The following is an 18,932-nucleotide window of genomic DNA, read 5'->3' as shown; positions in this document are numbered from 1 at the left end:
TCGACATGTGACACACAGCAGCCACAATAGCACTTATGTTCTTATGTTTTATTTTTTCCTTTTTATTCGAAGCATTCCCAAACGCATTATATCATGAAAAATCTCGATTCTCACCAATGTTAGTTGATCTATAGTGGGCGATGGTCAAAGTAGCCTAATAATGTAGTCTATTAACTATGCATAAAAACCTGTCTGTTTACTTAATTAACAGATATGGGTGTCATGCCATAACAGTTTTAATACGACTGACTTTATATTTAATGTGAATTTAACATTGAAAGTTAATGTGAATAAAAACATTGTAAGTTAGGCTACTTATCATAACACTTTCATTGAAGAGAGCAAACAACATTTACATTATCAAAGAACATTTTCACTGACAGCCTAGAGTTCAAGCACTCTCAAAAACTCCCATTAAAATTACTGAAGATGTTTACACTGTGAAATGAATATCTTACTTATTTATACACACATCTGCACTTTGTTGTTTCTAACGAGAGAATTCGCCAGAAAGAGGCATTCAGTCAGCTAGCGAGTGAAGAAAACACCAGCATTTTAGCGATGACTCATCTGAACACCTCTGATTGGTCATTGCATTCATAAGCTCAACAGCATTGTGTGTGATTGGTTATAATGCGCAGCGCTGTAAAAACGTATCTGTCTCAGCGCCAGCCAGTGAAAGCAGATTTGAATTTAGCTGCTGATGATATGACGTGCTGAACGATTTAATCACGCTGGTGTGATTGTATCAAATATACAAAATATTATTCGGCTATTTTTTGTCTTTTGGAAGCTGCATTCAAAATCCACTTAGCTCAAAAATCTGACTTTGAATGGGCATGACGCCTCTGAGTTATACACACTATTAAAGTGTGAGAATTAACTTGAGCTAGTCTACAAATGCCTCGAACCTCGGTTTGCGGTCTAACAGCGCTGGTCAGTGTCAAAATAATTGAGATGTTCAATCAAATCAAAGTAGGCGGGGTTTCCTATAATTAATTAATTATTATAATAACTGCAGCCAACAAGAGATGTTCTTCCCACACAGCATTAAAAGAGGCTGTATCTTTGAGTCTATATATAAAAAAGTTGAATGAGTGCAAGAAAGTGTAAAAGCAACCCTGTTAGTTAAAGAAAGTTATAGAAAATATACTGTGACGTTAGGTCAACATATTCTAGATTCTTTCTATTTGACAAACTCAGACCAAACTACATATACAATTACAAAACACTGAAGTCCTGATATCACAATTACACACTTTAAAAAAAAAGTACAAAAACTGTCACTTGCAGAACCCTTTCAAATGATACCAATATGCACACCTTTGGGGTAAACATAATACAAAATTTAAAGGGTACTACCCCAGTGACAGCATTTGTGCCTTTTCTTCTGTCAGTACACCAAATAAAAAGAAACACAATATTATCACATCACGAGATATCAATATAATATTGTACCAAGGTCCCTGCTGACTCCCAACCTTTGGACTAGTCTTTTATCTGATTGAATTTTATTACCACACACTGTTGTCCATTCATTCTCTTCTTTCGGATCTTTCAGTCTTTTCTTGTCTCAGGTGATGATTGAAGGTGAGTGGTGGTGGAGCCTGTGTCTGTTCAGTGACCTGGAACAGGAGCAAACATAAGAACATGTCAAACAAAAACTCAGCGTACACATGCATCTCTTAAAATAGCTGGGAAACATCACAACATCATTAAACCAGCGTTTTGCTGGGAAACCACAATGTACTCTCCACCAATAGGTCTCTGCAATTTTGATATTATGCATCTATACAAGTCTATTGTTGTTATGACAGCCTGGTGATCCCAGGGGCCATTTTCAATTAAGCCGCTGGCTGTTTACAGGTATTGTGCTGGACTTGTTGTACCCATGCAGCCGGCTCTCTTGGCTATTGTGCCAGGGCACAATGGTTAATGAGCTATCTACCCACGAGGACCAAGCAGAACAAATAGACAATGTGCTCTTCCCTCCTACAAAACTCTCTTGTCTAACACATACACACAGACAATGCACTGCACCTCTGCCACCGAACACACCAATCCAAGACCGACTACTGTAAATATAGGCTACTGCGAGTTCTCTTCTTTGATCTCTGTTTGCATTTCAACATCAAATGAGCTGACCTAACCTTCTCCTTGGGCCATTTAAATGGTAATGTGTAGCAGGGACTGGTTTGGGCAGCCATTCATCTCAAGGTCAAGAGGGCGATCAGACGTGCACTCTTTGGGTTAGCGCAAGACAACAAATGTGTTTTTAACCAACCACATGCACAATGGAGTGCAGTTTTGACACTGTATGATTGAATAAGAGATGCTTTGACCAGAACTGGTCAATGAACAAAATCATAGAAAATGATTGACAGCCAATGAACTGGAGCTTAACTGTTATGTTTCAAACACAATAGAGTAGAAATAAAGAGTGTAATTACTAACACTATAATTTATAGCATACAGTTTTTATAACATTACAATTGATCCTTTATTTGATTAGACAAGCTTTTGTAAACCTGCTGACACCTCAGCCTAAAAAAATAAAAAGATTATCATGAATAAGTTAAAATAGTTACATTTATTAAAAGAAACAAAGTAGAAATTACAAGAAATAGGGCCTAGTTACACTGCAAGATATAAATGATGTAATTGCGAGATATAAAGACAAAATATATAAGTTACGACAGTCAAAATTACGAGAAAACAAATTGTAACAGAAATATAGTCCTAGTCACACTGTGACACAAAGACAATATTGTGATACACTAACAATTCATGACAAAAATTGCAAAAAAATATATTTCAGAAATATAAAGTCACAATTACAAGAAAAAACCTTGTAATTACGAGCAACTAGTTAACAATAAGAGAAATAAAGTATAAATTGAGAAATATTGTGCTTCGCAATATAAATATGTAATAGTGAATTGTCATGAATATGAGACAAAGTCACATTGGGAGATATAAAGCTGAAGTTATAAGAAAGATATAGTTATAAGAAATTATGAGAAAGTTGAAATTGAGAATTATCACAGTCTGATATATGCAAATATAAAGTCATAATACGAGACAAAACCACAAAAAACAACATCAAAATTATGAGAAACAAAGTTCTAAATACGAGAAACAGTTGAAATTTCGAGAAGAAAAAATTGAAAAAAAAATTACAAGAAAGTCAAAATTCCGAAATATCACAATGTATTGTATAATAAATACACAATCAGTCACATTAAAAAAAAAAGTCACACTGGCAGATATGAAGTAACATTTATGAGAAATAAAGTGCAATTGCGTGATATATAAACTCTTTTTTTACTCTGTGGCAGAAGCAGGCTTTCATAAAAACAAGCCAGACCAGCACTTGTTACAAGTAGCCTACAAACCCTTCAGAAATAGAGCATTACACATGTTCATATTCATGTTTAGTGTTACATTAACTGTATGTCATACAAAGACAACCAGTAACATCTAATGAACAGAAAAGCAAACACACACAGAATCGCAGTCTTCTCAAAGCATTTGTGAGTGGCTTATTGGGTAGGTGACATCTCATGACTCACGCTACAACAGAGTGCATGCAGGCAGCCAGAGCAAATCCAGTGGCCCTTGAGCAGGTAAGGAGATAAAATGCTGGCCGGATTTACATGCCACAAGTGATGCAGAGAAAGAGCCACCTCGCTCCACACTGCCACATCAAAGCAGGCCAGGTTATTAACGGGGCATGAAGAGCACTGGAGAACTCGTATCACATCTCACTATTCCGATTCGAAACGGACAACACACACACACACACACACAATATTTTAAATGTCTAATTCTGACATTGATGTGAGGCCTTGTTCACTGTCAATGCCCCTCACAATTCATTAAGCAACTTATTGGGCAAAAGATTCAAAATGCATGTTAATTTAATGGGGTTTCTGGTTGGGGGGAAATTGTATAAAAAAAAAAAGCTTTGATGTTCACAAAACTTGGCAGTCAATCATTTTGCACTGAATTACAGCATTAATGAAGAATGGAGAAACCATGAGGGACGCTATTGTTTCAAACACATGCATGTTAATGTTCTCCATTAGAATGCATGTAATCGTTTCAAAAACCATTAAAGTGTCCCGGTTCGTGTTCGGTACAGGTAATTTCTGCGCCCTTTGTCTTCTAACCTGCTTCTAAGGTTAATCTGATCATGTACATCTTAAACTGCCTGATACAAAGGTAGATCAGTTCAACAAACCCACACAGTTGCTACTGATTTCAAAATAAAACCAAGGCCTTTAATAAAAAAAAAGCAGCTACTTACTCCACCTGTAAAAAAGCAGCCATATTAAGGGTAATACATTCTGCCAAGCAAGAATACCCATGGCAGAAGCATTTCAACAAGATACATACAACAGGTTAAAGCCAAGCCCACCCACACTGATTTAATTAAAATGCAAACAAACTTTAATGAGGCTGTTAAAACGACTTATAAGATGACAAGAAGATTACATTTTACTCCCTGAGTCTAAGAGTGGAAGCACGTTGACATTTATACAGGCAAACAGAAGTGATAGATTGAGGTCAGATGGAAAACTGTGTCTTGGTTTGTCGCATTTTCAGCATGTGTTGATCCATCTGGAGTTGTGGAGGCTGGATAATCAGCACAAGCCACACGAGCATGTGCCGCGGTTGTGGGAGCGGGAAATGTGCAATGTGCACCATGCTTTTGCATAGTCAAATAACAACTCGGTTGAATCAATAATTTTGGTCTACTAAACATCAGGTTACCTCACACAAACTGAGAGCTGCTTTTATGTGAAAGAAACAGCCTTATAGAGGCCTATATTTTTTATAATACTTTCACTTAATCACTCTGAAAATATAATAGCATCCAAATAATGCATATAATCATCCTAAAAAATTATTTATATTAGACTTATTATACTATTAAAAGATAGTTCTAAAAAGGATTTATCCTAAGGGATAGTTCACCCAAAAAAATGGAAATTCTGTCATCATTCGTTTACCCTTGTCATTTCAAACCTGTATGACTTTCTTTCTTCTGTGGAACATACAATAGGTGTTTTTCCCCTCTATACAATAGTAGTAAATGGTAACCAAAACTGTTTACACATTCTTCAAAATAACAATTTTATTTCCATATTAGAAAGTAAGTCATACAGGTTTGGAACCAAACGAAGGTCAGTAAATGATGACAAAAACTTCATTTTGGGGTGAACTACTCAATTTAAAGGGATAGTTCACCCAAAAGTGAAAATGTAGTCAAAATATGCCACTAAAAGAGAAACATATACACAAATATCTAACACATACTGAATATTAAACATCTGATACATTATTATACACAGTACTATTCTACACCTGTATAGCTTTTAATTTAATGCCTCCACTAAAAACTTACGTGACCTGTAGCTGTCTGTATTCAGTGTCTTTGGGACAATATTAAGTGTTTTATGAAATAAAAAAATGTCCTTAATGTGGATGGAACCCCAAAATGAACATTTTTAAAACCAATAAACTACTCACGTGTCCAGTGCTTCAGTTGAGCTCATGGGCAGGTGCAGTGACACTTGATTCCACACATTTATTAGGCCTACAGCCTTCACAGCAATGTTTAATCTTTAGGTCAACTCGACTATATTTATGGTTTTCACTCTATTCTTGTGATTCCACAAACACAAAGGCGCTTCCAAGTCGACGGAATACTGCTATTGCCTGTTATTTCGTCGATTATAGCGCAAAATGTATCACAAACGAGCACAGCTAGGTTCCCAAGGGAGAAAGGAAAATTAATTAAACGCGACTCTACTTCGTGCTCACACTTGTCATCTTATATCTCGGTCTTTTCACCACCCTCGCTGCACACATAGCGAGAAGCCTGTTCCAATTAACAAAGAAGTTGTCAGGCCCTTCATTCTCGCTTGGTTTCTGCGCGTGGTACCCGCGCGCGAAACAACAGGCTGTCGGGAAACCTGCGCGCACCATTGCCTCACAGGCCAAAACCTGTGCTTATCTCTTCACACAGGTTTCACCATGTACAGAGACGTAAGATTAAGATATTAATCTTACATTAAAACGATTAAATAACTGGCCGCTCCAAATTGTTTTACAGTTTTAAAGATTGGTGTTTGCTGAAAGTTGGTCATGGAAATGGGTTGGTAAAGTTGATGATCAAGTCCACGTAAGATATTTTTTAATAAATCGAAAGCTAATTGTTTGTTTAAATTTGCCAGTGCATAATATTAACATATAAATAAGAAGGGGGGGATTTGCATATGTGAATTTGCATATTCACAAGGTCTAGCACGTGATAATAAAAAGGGCTTATGTAAATAATGAGCGGTTTTACTGTATAGTATAGTATCTAGTTTACGGCTATGTACGAAATAACTAAATACATTTCCATGAAATATACATTTCAGTTGAAATTATTTGAAGATTGGCTTTTATGAACAAAAATAGTCCTTAATATAGTCCTTAACATCCAATCTCTTCTAGTCTTTTTTCTTACGTTTTATTCTCAGTCAATTGAATACTAAACTGAATTCTTCCAAGACTATACTTCCAAGGTATTAACCGTTTTTACTTTCTGTGTTGATAAGAAAATAGAGAAAAAGTATTCCAGGGACCTGTTATTTAATATTAAATGTATCAGAAGGCCATAGGCTAATACAAGGAAACAAGCATCATACATAAATATGTACAGAGAGAAAAAATATTTGATATTGCATACAAGCTGCAATTTATATACAGCACTTAAAAGACATGATAAATTAACTGATTTTTCAAATGCATGTCAACTCTGTATGCTGGGAAAATTGTCAGCACGTGCCCTCTACTGGTGAAAAAATAAATCAATTTTGTGGTAACTGTACGTCCAGCAGATGTTTCAGATATCTGTGGATATGCATGATCAGAAATATGCGGGGTTTTCCATTTCAGTGACATAAACAGGAAAATAGTTCCACTAGTAGAAAGCACATTTTTCTTCTAATCTTCTATCAATCCTATACTACTCATAGAATTTTGAGGGAAAATCGGCAGTACAGTAAACATATTCACAGATTCACAAAAAAAGAAAATACTCTTAATATACATTTAATATTATTTACAATGCAATACATCTTTCAAAAATAAAATAAACATAAAAACAAAAGCTGTTGTGTGAAAAACATGACACAAACAAGCAGCCAAACTGCTGAGGTGGAAGTAACAAGGTCAATGCCATATGAAGCAAGTCACAAACAAGGTCAAACAATGTCAGATTAGCTGCCGCAGCAGTAGTCAGTCACCTCGCTCACAGACCAGAATGATGACGATTGAGAAAGAGAAAACTGATGGAATGGGGTATATAAACAATGTGAGCTACTGTAGAAACAGGAGAATGTAAAAGCACCTTGCTGCCCAGGCAGAGTCTTTATTGCTGCACTGGAATCGGTGACAAAGCCAATAGCACAACAGTTTGTATGTTATTATATTGAATAGTATTATTGAAATGCATGGTCTCAACAAACTATCGCGACACTGAAACACTAATATTGACAATTATTTGAACACACCAGTTGGTATTTTGCCTCTGGCTGGTTTACTAGGCCATAAAAAGCATAATTGAGAAACAGAGAGAGACACTGAGCATTCCAGTGAGCTTTCAGCCATTGCCACCAGGCATGCTTTAGGTCAGACACAATCTCTGTCTGTCTCTGGTCTGGTCAGAGAATTGATTCCACTCTGGGAGCTGGGCTGCAAACAGATCCCTGCATCTCTGCCTGTCTGGTCAGTGACCTCACTCTTTAGAGCTGCCAGCCACTTCATCATGTCCAGTACACACCAGACAATCCCAAAATGCCCTTAAAGGATTTCTGCATGACGGCAACTTTTTGGCCCGAACAATATTGATTACTCTTGTGTGTAACAATGGTGATGCACTCACACAAGATGAGTGAAAACATGCTCACGTGCCTCAATACATTCTGTACTGTACAAAGCAACCTTTAAATACATTTGGTGGTATGATGAATTTTCCTTTAAAACCTGTTGATAGTACAATATAACATTCACAAGATAATAACATATCACATTTTCAAAAGTCACATACAATCAAGCTAATGTCCAGTACACACCAGACAATCCCAAAATGCCCTTAAAGGATTTCTGCATGACGGCAACTTTTTGGCCCGAACAATATTGATTACTCTTGTGTGTAACAATGGTGATGCACTCACACAAGATGAGTGAAAACATGCTCACGTGCCTCAATACATTCTGTACTGTACAAAGCAACCTTTAAATACATTTGCTGGTATGATGAATTTTCCTTTAAAACCTGTTGATAGTACAATATAACATTCACAAGATAATAACATATCACATTTTCAAAAGTCACATACAATCAAGCTAAAAAAAAACAGAGACATATAGTACAAAGTCACAATGAGATCTACTTCTGTGTCCTGAACACTATTATTATCATAATCTTTTATTTTCTCCAGTGTTAAACACTGCAGACCACAAACGAATGCAGTCTGAAACTGCCAAATGCCCCTTCAAAACATTCATTCAATTTCAATTAAAGGCATGGGTTGTGTGCCATTCAGAATCGAATGGAACGTGCCTTTTCAATTGAGAATGCCATTTAGGTTTCACAATTTGAATTGCATAATGGTAATTCAAATTTGAAACGTAAGGCAATAGAATTTTAAATAAACATCATTGAAAAGTCAAGACTAAAATAAATGCAATGTAATTTTTAGTTAGAAAAGTGAATGTTAGCTTGACAAAGCCTTTTTTTTTAAATAAAAAATGTTTTTTGATTTATAGGCCTTATGGACAGAGACAGATAGACAGTACATATGCTGTAGAGTAAATTACTAAAACTAAACAGTAGAGGGAGCCAAAACACCACATTAACCAATAAATAACAACACAGCATTTACAACGCTTAGGGTAAAAGGTGCAAAACATGCATACATGCACATATAAAACAGCCCATGCCTCCTTTATGAAATCCTTCAAAACAAATGAAAACAAAGAACAGGAATCTTTCTCCAAAACAATTGTGCTTTGCCTAAGACCAACAAAGGCTTGTGCATCGGTTCTTTCATTTGCAGTGCTTATGTGTGTTTCATTGTGAATTCAGCTTAAAAACTGGAGCGGGGGGCCTGGATTTCCCGTTCCACACTTGGCATGCTGGGTGTATCCCGACAGACCAGCCTGTGGCGGAAGTGTCCGCTCAGCAGAATGTAGATGAAGGGGTTTATGCTGCTGGCGGCGTAGCTCAGGCACACAGACAGGTAGTAGCAGGTGTGGTACGCTAATGAGGGGCGAGGTATGCTCAGGTTAACCAGCTGCAGGATGTGGTACGGCCCAACACTGACCAGGAAAACTGCTACGAGAACCAGGACCATTTTAGTGAGGCGGACCACACGCTCTCGAGGCAGGCTGGTGTTATACCTGAGAGAAAGTAGGGAATGTAGGATTTGGTCATAAAGTATGTAGCCTAAACATGAAATATACATTTAGGGTAGTTACACACAGTGTTCTAATATATAATCCGAAGTAGGCTAATTACAGTTAAAGGTACAGTTCACCCAAAAATAAAACATTTGTTATCATTTACTCACCCTCATGTCATTCCAAACAAGCATGACTTTTTTTCTTCTTCTGTGGAACATAAAAGAAGATTTTGATGAAAGTTGGTAACTAAACAGTTTTGGTGATTTGTCCCATTGACAAGAAATACAATGGAAGTCAATGGGAACTGAAACTGTTTGGTTATCAACATTCTTTGAAATCAATTATTTTGTGTTCGGCAGAAGAAAGAAATTACTGCAGGTTTGCAACTGCATGAGTTATAATTTTTGAGTGAATTATCCCATTAATATGCTCCGGGTGTGTGTTCTCGGTGTGTGTGCACTTTGGATGGGATAAATGCAGAGCACTAATTCCGAGTACGGGTCACCACTTGGCCTCACGTCACTTAAAACTAAAACTAAAAATTAAATACCAAGGCAGAGCAAAGCTTAATGGAATATTCATTTCAAGTTATAAGCTCAGTCGACAGAATTTGTGACATATTGTTTATCACATCAAAATGAATGTTCGCTTGTCTCTCCTTTTCTTTACTAAAAGCAAAAAACTGGGTTGCAGTGAGGCATGGCAATATCATGCCATAAAACCTTAAACCCTGAAAACTGTATAAAATGATTATTTAAACATCTTTACAGCTCAAATCATACACAACTTTTAACAGAAATAATTATGTAGGTGCTTTTATATAAATCTTAGCTTAGCTAAATCGGCTGCATTTATGTCCACTGTATATGTTTTTTTTTTTAAGAATCTTGAATCTGTGATATTTTTCATAGATATTACTTATAATGCATGGTTTAGCCCATAAATTCTACATCAGTATGCACTGTCAATCTAAAACTAAAACATTTCTATTGTATAAGCAGGATAACTCTCGAAAGGGATATCACATCTGCACAGCTTCATACGAGAAATTCACTTATTCACTGTGCAGTAGATATTCCCTTAATGGAAGGCAAATTAAATATTAATGAAAGAAACCAGTGTAGACCAAGCTAGAAAAGTCAAGCCAGTGACTTCACAAGCAATTAAATTGGCAGATTTGCCAGTTTTACATCACATACTTGCTGTAATGAAAGGAAAAGTCACCTGTGAGCCTTTTTGTTCTTGCGATACATTCTCCAGGAGTAGCAGAGAATCAGTATATAGCAGATGAGAATGAGAGGTAATGGCAGGAAGAAGGAGGTCACAGTCTGGTAGAGTGTATACCTACAGATATATGAGGACACATGCTGTCAATCATGAGTGAGAAGAGCCTTAAACCCTCCACATCTCCCTCTCTACAGTAAGTTTCACTTCACTTATTTTAATTAAACAAGAAGGATGGATTCCTCAGAGCCGCAGACTTCTGTACATGCAATTTTCTGGTGAAGAGGAAAAGATACTGACAGAAAAAACAAAAAACTATGGTATTATAGTGTTGCTTAAAAGTGAAGCTTAAACGTGAAGTTTTAAGTTATGTGCCACTATGCTGAAAGGCAGCTTTCACAGCAGATAACAACACACAATTCAGTCAAAGCAAGACTATGTCAATAAAAAACAAGCGATCGAAGAGATCGAAGGATCATCCTGAGCAGCAGGTTATAGTACACAAGTAAAGCAGAACCAATTACCAGAGCACTTCTTTGGGAGAGACCAGGTTAAGGGAACAGCTCTCTAGCCCGTCCCTGAAGCGGATCACTTTGGCATGAACCCAGGCAGGCAGAACCATGATGAAAGAGGCCGCCCACACAAACAGGTTAATACGGATCGTCCTGGATCTGGTCCTGAGACTCAGAAGGCGAAATGGATGAACAAGGGCCAGGTATCTGGAGGACAAAATATAAAACAACGTAGATTTTACTCCCCATATATGTATTTTCACACAAATGCGTGTTGTTTTATCATTTAATCAGTTGTATGATATCTATGAGAAGCAAAAAGTTCGATTTAAAAAATTCATCCATTCTAATCATCACATATATTATGTAAAGTTTATGAGATTTGTAAATTATTCCATTCCTTTTTTACTCACAATTTGTACAGTGTCCCAACTTTTTTGGAATTGGGTTTGTATGAATATGATATATTGTGCAAAACCTATGTGCGAAGAATCTGACCAAAAGTGTGAGAATTCACGTGCAGCAATAACTTGATATTTTGCTTTTTGAATTTCACAGCACTTTGGGGTCAAACTGTTGTTCTTAATTGTACTGTTTAAATGAATAATGAGATTACTTGTTTTATCTATAATTGTGGTAAGAGTGGCCTCTAGTGGTGAGATTACAGAGTCGCAGCTCGAAAGGAGACGATGCAATTGGTTTGCACTTTGTGCTGCATAAAAGCAACATTGCTGCACTACGAGGCACAATCTGAAAACTATATGCAATGGAGAATATTCACAATGGAGAAGCTTCATCAAAACCTAATCAACTTTTATCAAATGCTATCATAGCTCTAACAATTAAGTGACTAACAACTCACTTAAAATCATTCTCGATTTCACTGAGAATCATAGGTAATTCTTAAAGATTTTGTCCAAATCTGTGATTAAATGCATGCACAAAACTTGAAGTCTTCACTACAAAATAAGCTATTAAACATTTGCAGCATTTATTACAATATTCATTTAAAACAAAAACAAAATGGCTGATGAAAGTGGTGATGTATCAAGTACCACGGAAATATTTACTATTATTTTCTGTTGCAATGCATGTCCCACTCTCTCAAATTTTGGGGTAAATATATTCTTTATGTATTTATTTACAGTTGTGCTCAAAGTTATTCATACCCTTGGTAAATATGATCAAAGAAGGCTGTGAAAATAAATCCACATTGTTTATCCACTTGATCGTTCATTCAAAAAAAAAAAAAAAATCTAACCTTTAATTAAAGTAAAAAAATACAAATTTAAATTAAAGTGAAAGTGGGGGGAAATCACATTATGAAATAAATATTTTTCTCTAATACAGTAAGAGGACGTGTGTCTATATCGTCCTATGTTGAGGAGGAGAGTTTGAGTGGCCAAAGACTGCAAGGATCACAGCGGAAGAACTGCAAAAAAGAGTCTTGGGGTCAGAAAGCCTAAAAAAAAAACAATGTTGTTTGGGAGGGTTTCGAGAAAAAAATAGAAAAGAAAACGCTCTCATCCAAAAACAAACTCCAGCATATTTATTTGCTAGACACGACTGGAACTTTAAACAGGACTGGGTTCAATGGTCAGATGAAACACAGCAAACACTCAAGATGGGGTTGGTACACACAGGGATAAAAAAAGTACCCCATGTGTACAATGAAATATATTGCTGGATATTTAATGTTGTGGGCCTATTTTTCTGCCAGAGATCCTGGATATCTTGTTCAGATAGATGGCATAATGGATTCTATAAAAATACATTTTAAAGCTTCTGCCCTGGCCAACCCAGTTCCCTGAGCTGAACCCTATAGAAAATGAGTGTGGTTAACTGAAGAGGAGAAGCATCAACATGCAGCTGGAAATCTGAAGGGTCTGGAGAGATTCTGGATGAAGGAATGGTCTCTGATCTCCTGTCAGATGTTCTCTAAACTCTTCAGGCATTATAGGTGAAGACTCAGAGCTGTTCTCTTGGCAAAAGGAGGTTGCAAAAAGTATTGGATAAAAGGCTATGATTAATTATGACCCATGTGTATTAGAGAAAAACATTTATTTCATAATGAGATTTCTCTCTCCCATTTTAAATTCTTATTCTCCAATGAAAGGTTAGATTTTAGTATTTTTTTTAAAATAAAATATCTAAAGGGTATATTTACATATTTACCAAGGGTATGAATAATTTTGAGCACAACTGTATATCTATTTTTAATAAACATTATGCTATTTTCCTATAACATCAAATAGATCATTTTGGGGAGATCTATTTTGTAATAATTTATTCAATTATATTTATTTATTCAGTTATATATGATTTATTTATTTTAAACAAGCACATTTTCCTTTCCCTTTTTTCCTGATGTAATAATTAATTTATCAGAAGGACAAAATTTACACTAATTATGCTAATTTATGATGAACGCGACGCACTGTAGAAGAAAAAACAAAGTTCTGTCTCAAAACTTTACAGTTACAGAGACAAATCACTTTATAACAACTTCTCCTTGTGACAATGTTGCCTCAAATTCATCAATCTCCTTTTCTTCTTCTTCTAAGATTTCATAGCAGGAGCTGTTATTTTAAAAAGAGATTAAAGTTAAACTTAACATCAATGATTCATAGAGGCCACTTTTCACTGAATATATTTAATATCATGCATGAGGACATTCAGACACCGAATCAAATGAGTCACAACCATTTCTCATCGCTGGAAGTCTATATGAATACACGTTTGTTTTGAGTGCATCAAAGCAATAGAGACAATAAAATAATTTTGATTAGGATAACATTTTTGATTTGATTTAAAATGATCTACTTTTGCCAAATAAAACATGACCCTTTAAATGAAAAAAGAATCAATCACTTGTAAAATGATTATTGTCATATTTGCAGAAAAACCCACTTAATACTGCTTATCTTAATAAAGATCTGGAAATCTAATTTATTTCTTTTGAGCATGATTTGAACCACACAGCATCAATATTGCACTGATTACACACCTGTCCAGACTCATAGCGGTCATGACTGCAGCGCACGCCACCTGGTTGCAGTTATCAAGAGAAGTGATGATGGTGCAGAGCGTGCTGCCGAACACCCAGTGCCCTCCACGCGCCCACTGGTGAATCAGGAACGGCATGACCGTCACGTGGACCAGGTCGGCCACAGCCAAATTCCCCACATACACATCTGGCACTGTCTTTTTGGCAGACCTGGAAGAAAAACAAGAAAGAACTCGTTGTGATCTTTGATACCTTGATGAGATCCTGCTAAAGAAACACCAAATCAGTGAAAATAATAATGGCAAGTTGTGAGCGGCAATAAACAGGATTATGTAACCTCCAGTGAGTGACAGCTGAAAATCCTCAGAGGAATTCCATCACAGCTAATTAACCCTTTAACTGTCACTCACATTTTTGAACATAGACGTGAAAGTACACTATCCAAACTTAAATTTGTATAATTCATGAACAAAAACATTTTGTAACATGATATTGATGTACCATTTTCATGGTAATGCAATGTTTGATTTTAAAATGGGTTTCAAAGGATGAATTTTGAGATTTAAAGTTTTCAATTGATATATCATTTCTGATGATTTCTAAAGTGTGATGGAGGCGTCCCACAGAGGGGACAGGTGACCGTTAATTAAAGAGGCTACTCATAGCAGTCTTTTCCAGTGCCATGGTCCACAGCTCACATCACTGTTCAAATCAGCCTCATTACTGTTTCGTGTGGCCCTTATGTGCCATATTTCAGAATATGGTATTATTTATGTATGAATGTCCAAGCAAAATTAATTGATATTTTGATGGTCAATGATTATGATCATAATGGAAAGCAAATGAAAAATAAATCAGTTGGATGATCTGAAACATTAAAGTGTGTCAAACATGCAAAAAAATAAGAAATCAGGAAGGGGGCCAACACTTTTTCACACCACTGTACATACACACACATATACATATACATATATATGAATCTTTGCGTGAAAAATGAATCAGATGTTAGCGGCAGTGTCTCACTTAATTCTTATTCAAATACAGCTATCCAATTATTAAAGCTACCAAATTCAATTACAACCTTTCAATCATGATTTAAAAAACGTTCTTAAATATTCATAAACATCCTTTATTATTTGCTGTGATCACATTATGGTTTGTTTTTCTTTGAAATTCGACATATTTTTTTTAACTACCTTTACACAGGTATTCGTCTATGTATAAAGAGACAATATTCAACCGTATATCCCACCATACCAGGTAGAGCTATTGTGAAATGTGAAGGAACTGGATTATGTTTTCCATAAGCAATAACGAATTTAACACGTCTTTAAGTAAATGTGTTGTTTTATTTTTTTATACAAACAAATGCAAAGTAAATAAATGAAAAAGAGAGCTTTCCTTATCAACTTGTAAACTCACCTTAAAATAGTCACCAAAACAAGAATATTTCCAACAAGCCCGGTGGAGCACAAAAATCCAATAAATGCAGGGAGAATTTTGGTTTCCGTGACGTGAACAATGTTATAATACTCATCTGCTGGATATCCTGCTACTGTCTCATTAGCGCACGTGCCGTTGTCTAATTTGAGCGTAAAGTTCCAAACAACAGTCTCCAGCTCCACCATGGCGTTCATCACTTGCGCTGAAATGCGGTAACAGCACACGTACTTGTCTGTTCATGGAAAGTCCTCGTGAGTTTCAGCATCCTCATCATACCACACAGTGCGCACTGGCGTCTCCGCTCTCACCAGCGCGCGCACATACGCAGCTCCTTGTTACCAGTCCGTGACCCACTCCAACTCGATATCATTGACAGGTATTATTGATAAGGATTTTATTAGATTTCATCGGTCCTTCTTCATTAGCCAATCAAACTGTACTATACCTGTTGAGCCAATTTAACTTATTTGCATCGAAGTGGAAAGAATGTGATACATTTACAGTGTAATTTAGGAAAAAAGTAACAACTGAAACATATCAAAAGACATCAAATATACAGTAAATGTCATTAACACTTGGCATAATTTTTTTTTAATCAACTGTTTTGAACAATGATAATAATAATCAATGTTTCTTGAGAAGGATTTCTGAAGGATCACGAAACACGGAAGATGGAGTAATGACGGCTAAAAATTAAGCTTTGACATCGAACGATTTTTTTTATTTATTTTTTTGTTAAAATAAACGCAGCCTTGGTGAGCCTAAGAGACTTACATTTACATTTATATGCAGTCTCACACACAAAAAAAACTTTTATTTCACCTTGTGAATTCGTTGGCAAAAAAAGATTTATATTTTACATTCATGCATTAGTCAGACAATTTATTCAAAGTTGCTTATTCAAGGTTTATTTAATCAGTTCATGTATTTCATTGCAATTGAACCATGACCTTGGTGTTGCTAGCGCCACTCTGAGTTACAGAAAAAAGCCAAAGAGCCTCCCATCTGATCATTTTCTTAGCAAGGTTAAATCAATCCTTTGGATGAGAAAAAGTATTAATGATATTCATTGGCATAGCTGTACCACCATAGGCAAACTCCCTGATTCCCCTTTTAATGAAAGAGCCTTAATGAAAAGCAAACGGTGCTATCATGCAGTGTTCCTGAGTAGTGATACCTTGGTTACACTTCTACATGTGTCAACACTGGCCATAAAGTACAGTCAAGATCATAAAAAGACAACTTCTCTTTTCTAACATGGAATTTGCCTTTTACAATTTCACATTTTCTTTAAAAAAGAACACTTATTTATATTAATGTACTGAAGCCATAACTGCGCATATAGTTCATATGAAATGACAGGCAGAGGCAGAAAACTTGTTTTGAGTGCATTAAAAATGAATCAAAGGCTTTATCTTAGAATCCATTGAGGGCAGTAGATCTCCTTTCCAGTGTAAGTTCCTTATCTTTATTTAGATTTCTTTAAACATTTATCTGCAAAATATCACCTTGGATGTCTGCTGCAAGTATAGGAAACTTCTCATTAAACATGATTAACATGCACATCCCATGATTTCCCACTGTGGGAATGACGTAAATGTGCAGCTAAAGAATGTAGCCTTAGATTATAATTGGAGTGTCTTAAATCCACACATTTTGAGGGTATTCCCAAAGGAACAGCATGTTCCAGCAGCATAGATCTCAGCACTTGGTTCATGTGCAACAAATTGCAGTAATTGAGATATCCAGGTAGAGAGAGATGAGCCTAAATCAGTTATCTGAATACTTATTAATGTAAGGCCCAGCTTGGAAGAACGCTCCCTGATTGCAATGACTCTCCCAACCTCTAGTTGGCATTAACTAGTAACACTCCCCATAATTTCGCTTACACTGGTTCTATGCAATAACACTCCTAGCCACTAGGTGGCCCTAGCTTCTGTTGATAGATACATCACTACTCATTAGGACTTGAATGCCCCCAGCCGTGTGTCTTTACCCAATTAATGTTGGCCTATTTAAGCGTGCCCCATTTGCTCACCTGTGTTCAGTCTTGAGCCTACTACGCCCGTGTTTCCTCACCACCTAAGCTAGTTTATTGAGATTTTGGATTTTGCCTTTTGCTCATCTTTTATTTCTTGCATTTTTCTATGGAAGCATGGCTTCCCTTTTGTTGTACTTTTGAACTTGGACTGCTCCAGTGAAGCTTTTGATCAGTTATCTAAGTCTCTCTGTTATGCTTCTGCCCTTGGATCCCTCTGTCGACTGTCATCCACTATAGCACTGTGGTAGCGGAGACAGCTCGTTGCCTAGCGGACCCGAGTTCGATTCCCGCCTCAGACACCCATCACCGCAAGACTGAACCATGGAAGTGAACCCAGCAGTGGACGCTGTCCCTGTCTCCAGTGTGGATCGTATTCTAGCGGTTCTGTCTGGTCAAGCCACCACCATTCACAGACATGAACAGATCTTAGCTGAGGTACTGCAGCACCTGAGTGAGCAGGCTAGGCCTCAAGCCTCCCCTGTATTAACCACTCCATCCGTTCCAGTGGAGAGGTCCACACCCCTGTTCTCCGGGCCTCTACCTGAGCCAAGACTACCGGCACCCGAAAGGTATGATGGGAACCCTGAGAGGGGCTTCATCACTCAGTGCACTTTGACATTTGGGTTACAACCTAACAGCTTCCCAGAGCGAACAGCAAGGTGGCATACATCATCCCTCTGCTCACCGGACGAGCACTGGACTGGGCTACGGCTCTGTGGGAGCAGCATTCCCGACTTACTGACGATTGTGACCTATTTGTTGCAGAGATGAGGAGGGTCTTCCATCACCCTACCGGTGGGGGAGAGGTTGACCACAGGCTGTTTCAGATTTCTCAAGGGACCAGGAGTGTGGCAGACTTCGCAATTGAGTTCCGCACCCTAGCCTCGGAGAGCGGGTGGGACCAACGAGCTCTGAGAGCGACGTTTTGCCATGCCCTATCCCCTGAGCTCAAAGATGAACTGGCCTTCCGGGATCTGGCTCCGGACTTAGAGTCCCTTATCGACACGGCGATCAGAGTGGACAACCGCATTCGAGAGTGCAGACGGGAACACCGTGGAGAGGTTCGGCTGTCCGAGCCCCACGCTTCTGGGTGGGCTCCGGATTCCTTCCCCCATCTCTTGAATTTCGAGGAACCCACGCAGTTGGGAAGGGCCAGACTGTCACAGGCTGAAAGAAATCGGCGCATGAGGGAGAGATGCTGCCTGTACTGTGGTAAGTCCGACCACTTCAGAGTCAACTACCC

At 37.3% G+C, this 18,932-nt stretch overlaps 1 protein-coding gene and 1 long non-coding RNA gene across 2 annotated transcripts in view; both read right to left on the bottom strand.

Moving 5' to 3' along the window:
* LOC107587894 (uncharacterized) overlaps positions 1-5,669 on the bottom strand; it is a 12,907-nt gene extending 7,238 nt beyond the window's left edge. Inside the window, exons 1-2 of the long non-coding RNA XR_001609518.1 lie at positions 5,536-5,669; positions 1,519-1,625 (exon numbers count right to left, since the gene is read on the bottom strand). This is a non-coding gene — a long non-coding RNA (uncharacterized lncRNA). The remainder of the gene's footprint in view (positions 1-1,518; positions 1,626-5,535) is intronic.
* Positions 5,670-9,146: 3,477 nt separating this feature from the next.
* On the bottom strand, positions 9,147-15,842 carry LOC107587893 (melanin-concentrating hormone receptor 2-like). Its single transcript, XM_016275854.1, has 5 exons — positions 15,628-15,842; positions 14,206-14,415; positions 11,211-11,405; positions 10,687-10,806; positions 9,147-9,459 (listed from the first exon to the last, which is right to left on the bottom strand). The coding sequence occupies exons 1-5, from the start codon at positions 15,840-15,842 to the stop codon at positions 9,147-9,149; spliced, it is 1,053 nt and encodes a 350-aa protein (XP_016131340.1).
* Positions 15,843-18,932: the final 3,090 nt, after the last annotated feature.

Source organism: Sinocyclocheilus grahami, unplaced genomic scaffold (genome assembly GCF_001515645.1).
Source record: "Sinocyclocheilus grahami isolate Dianchi unplaced genomic scaffold, SAMN03320097.WGS_v1.1 scaffold96.1, whole genome shotgun sequence".
In the NCBI taxonomy this organism is placed as follows: Eukaryota; Metazoa; Chordata; class Actinopteri; order Cypriniformes; family Cyprinidae; genus Sinocyclocheilus; species Sinocyclocheilus grahami.
This window is presented reverse-complemented; position numbering and strand designations above follow the sequence as displayed.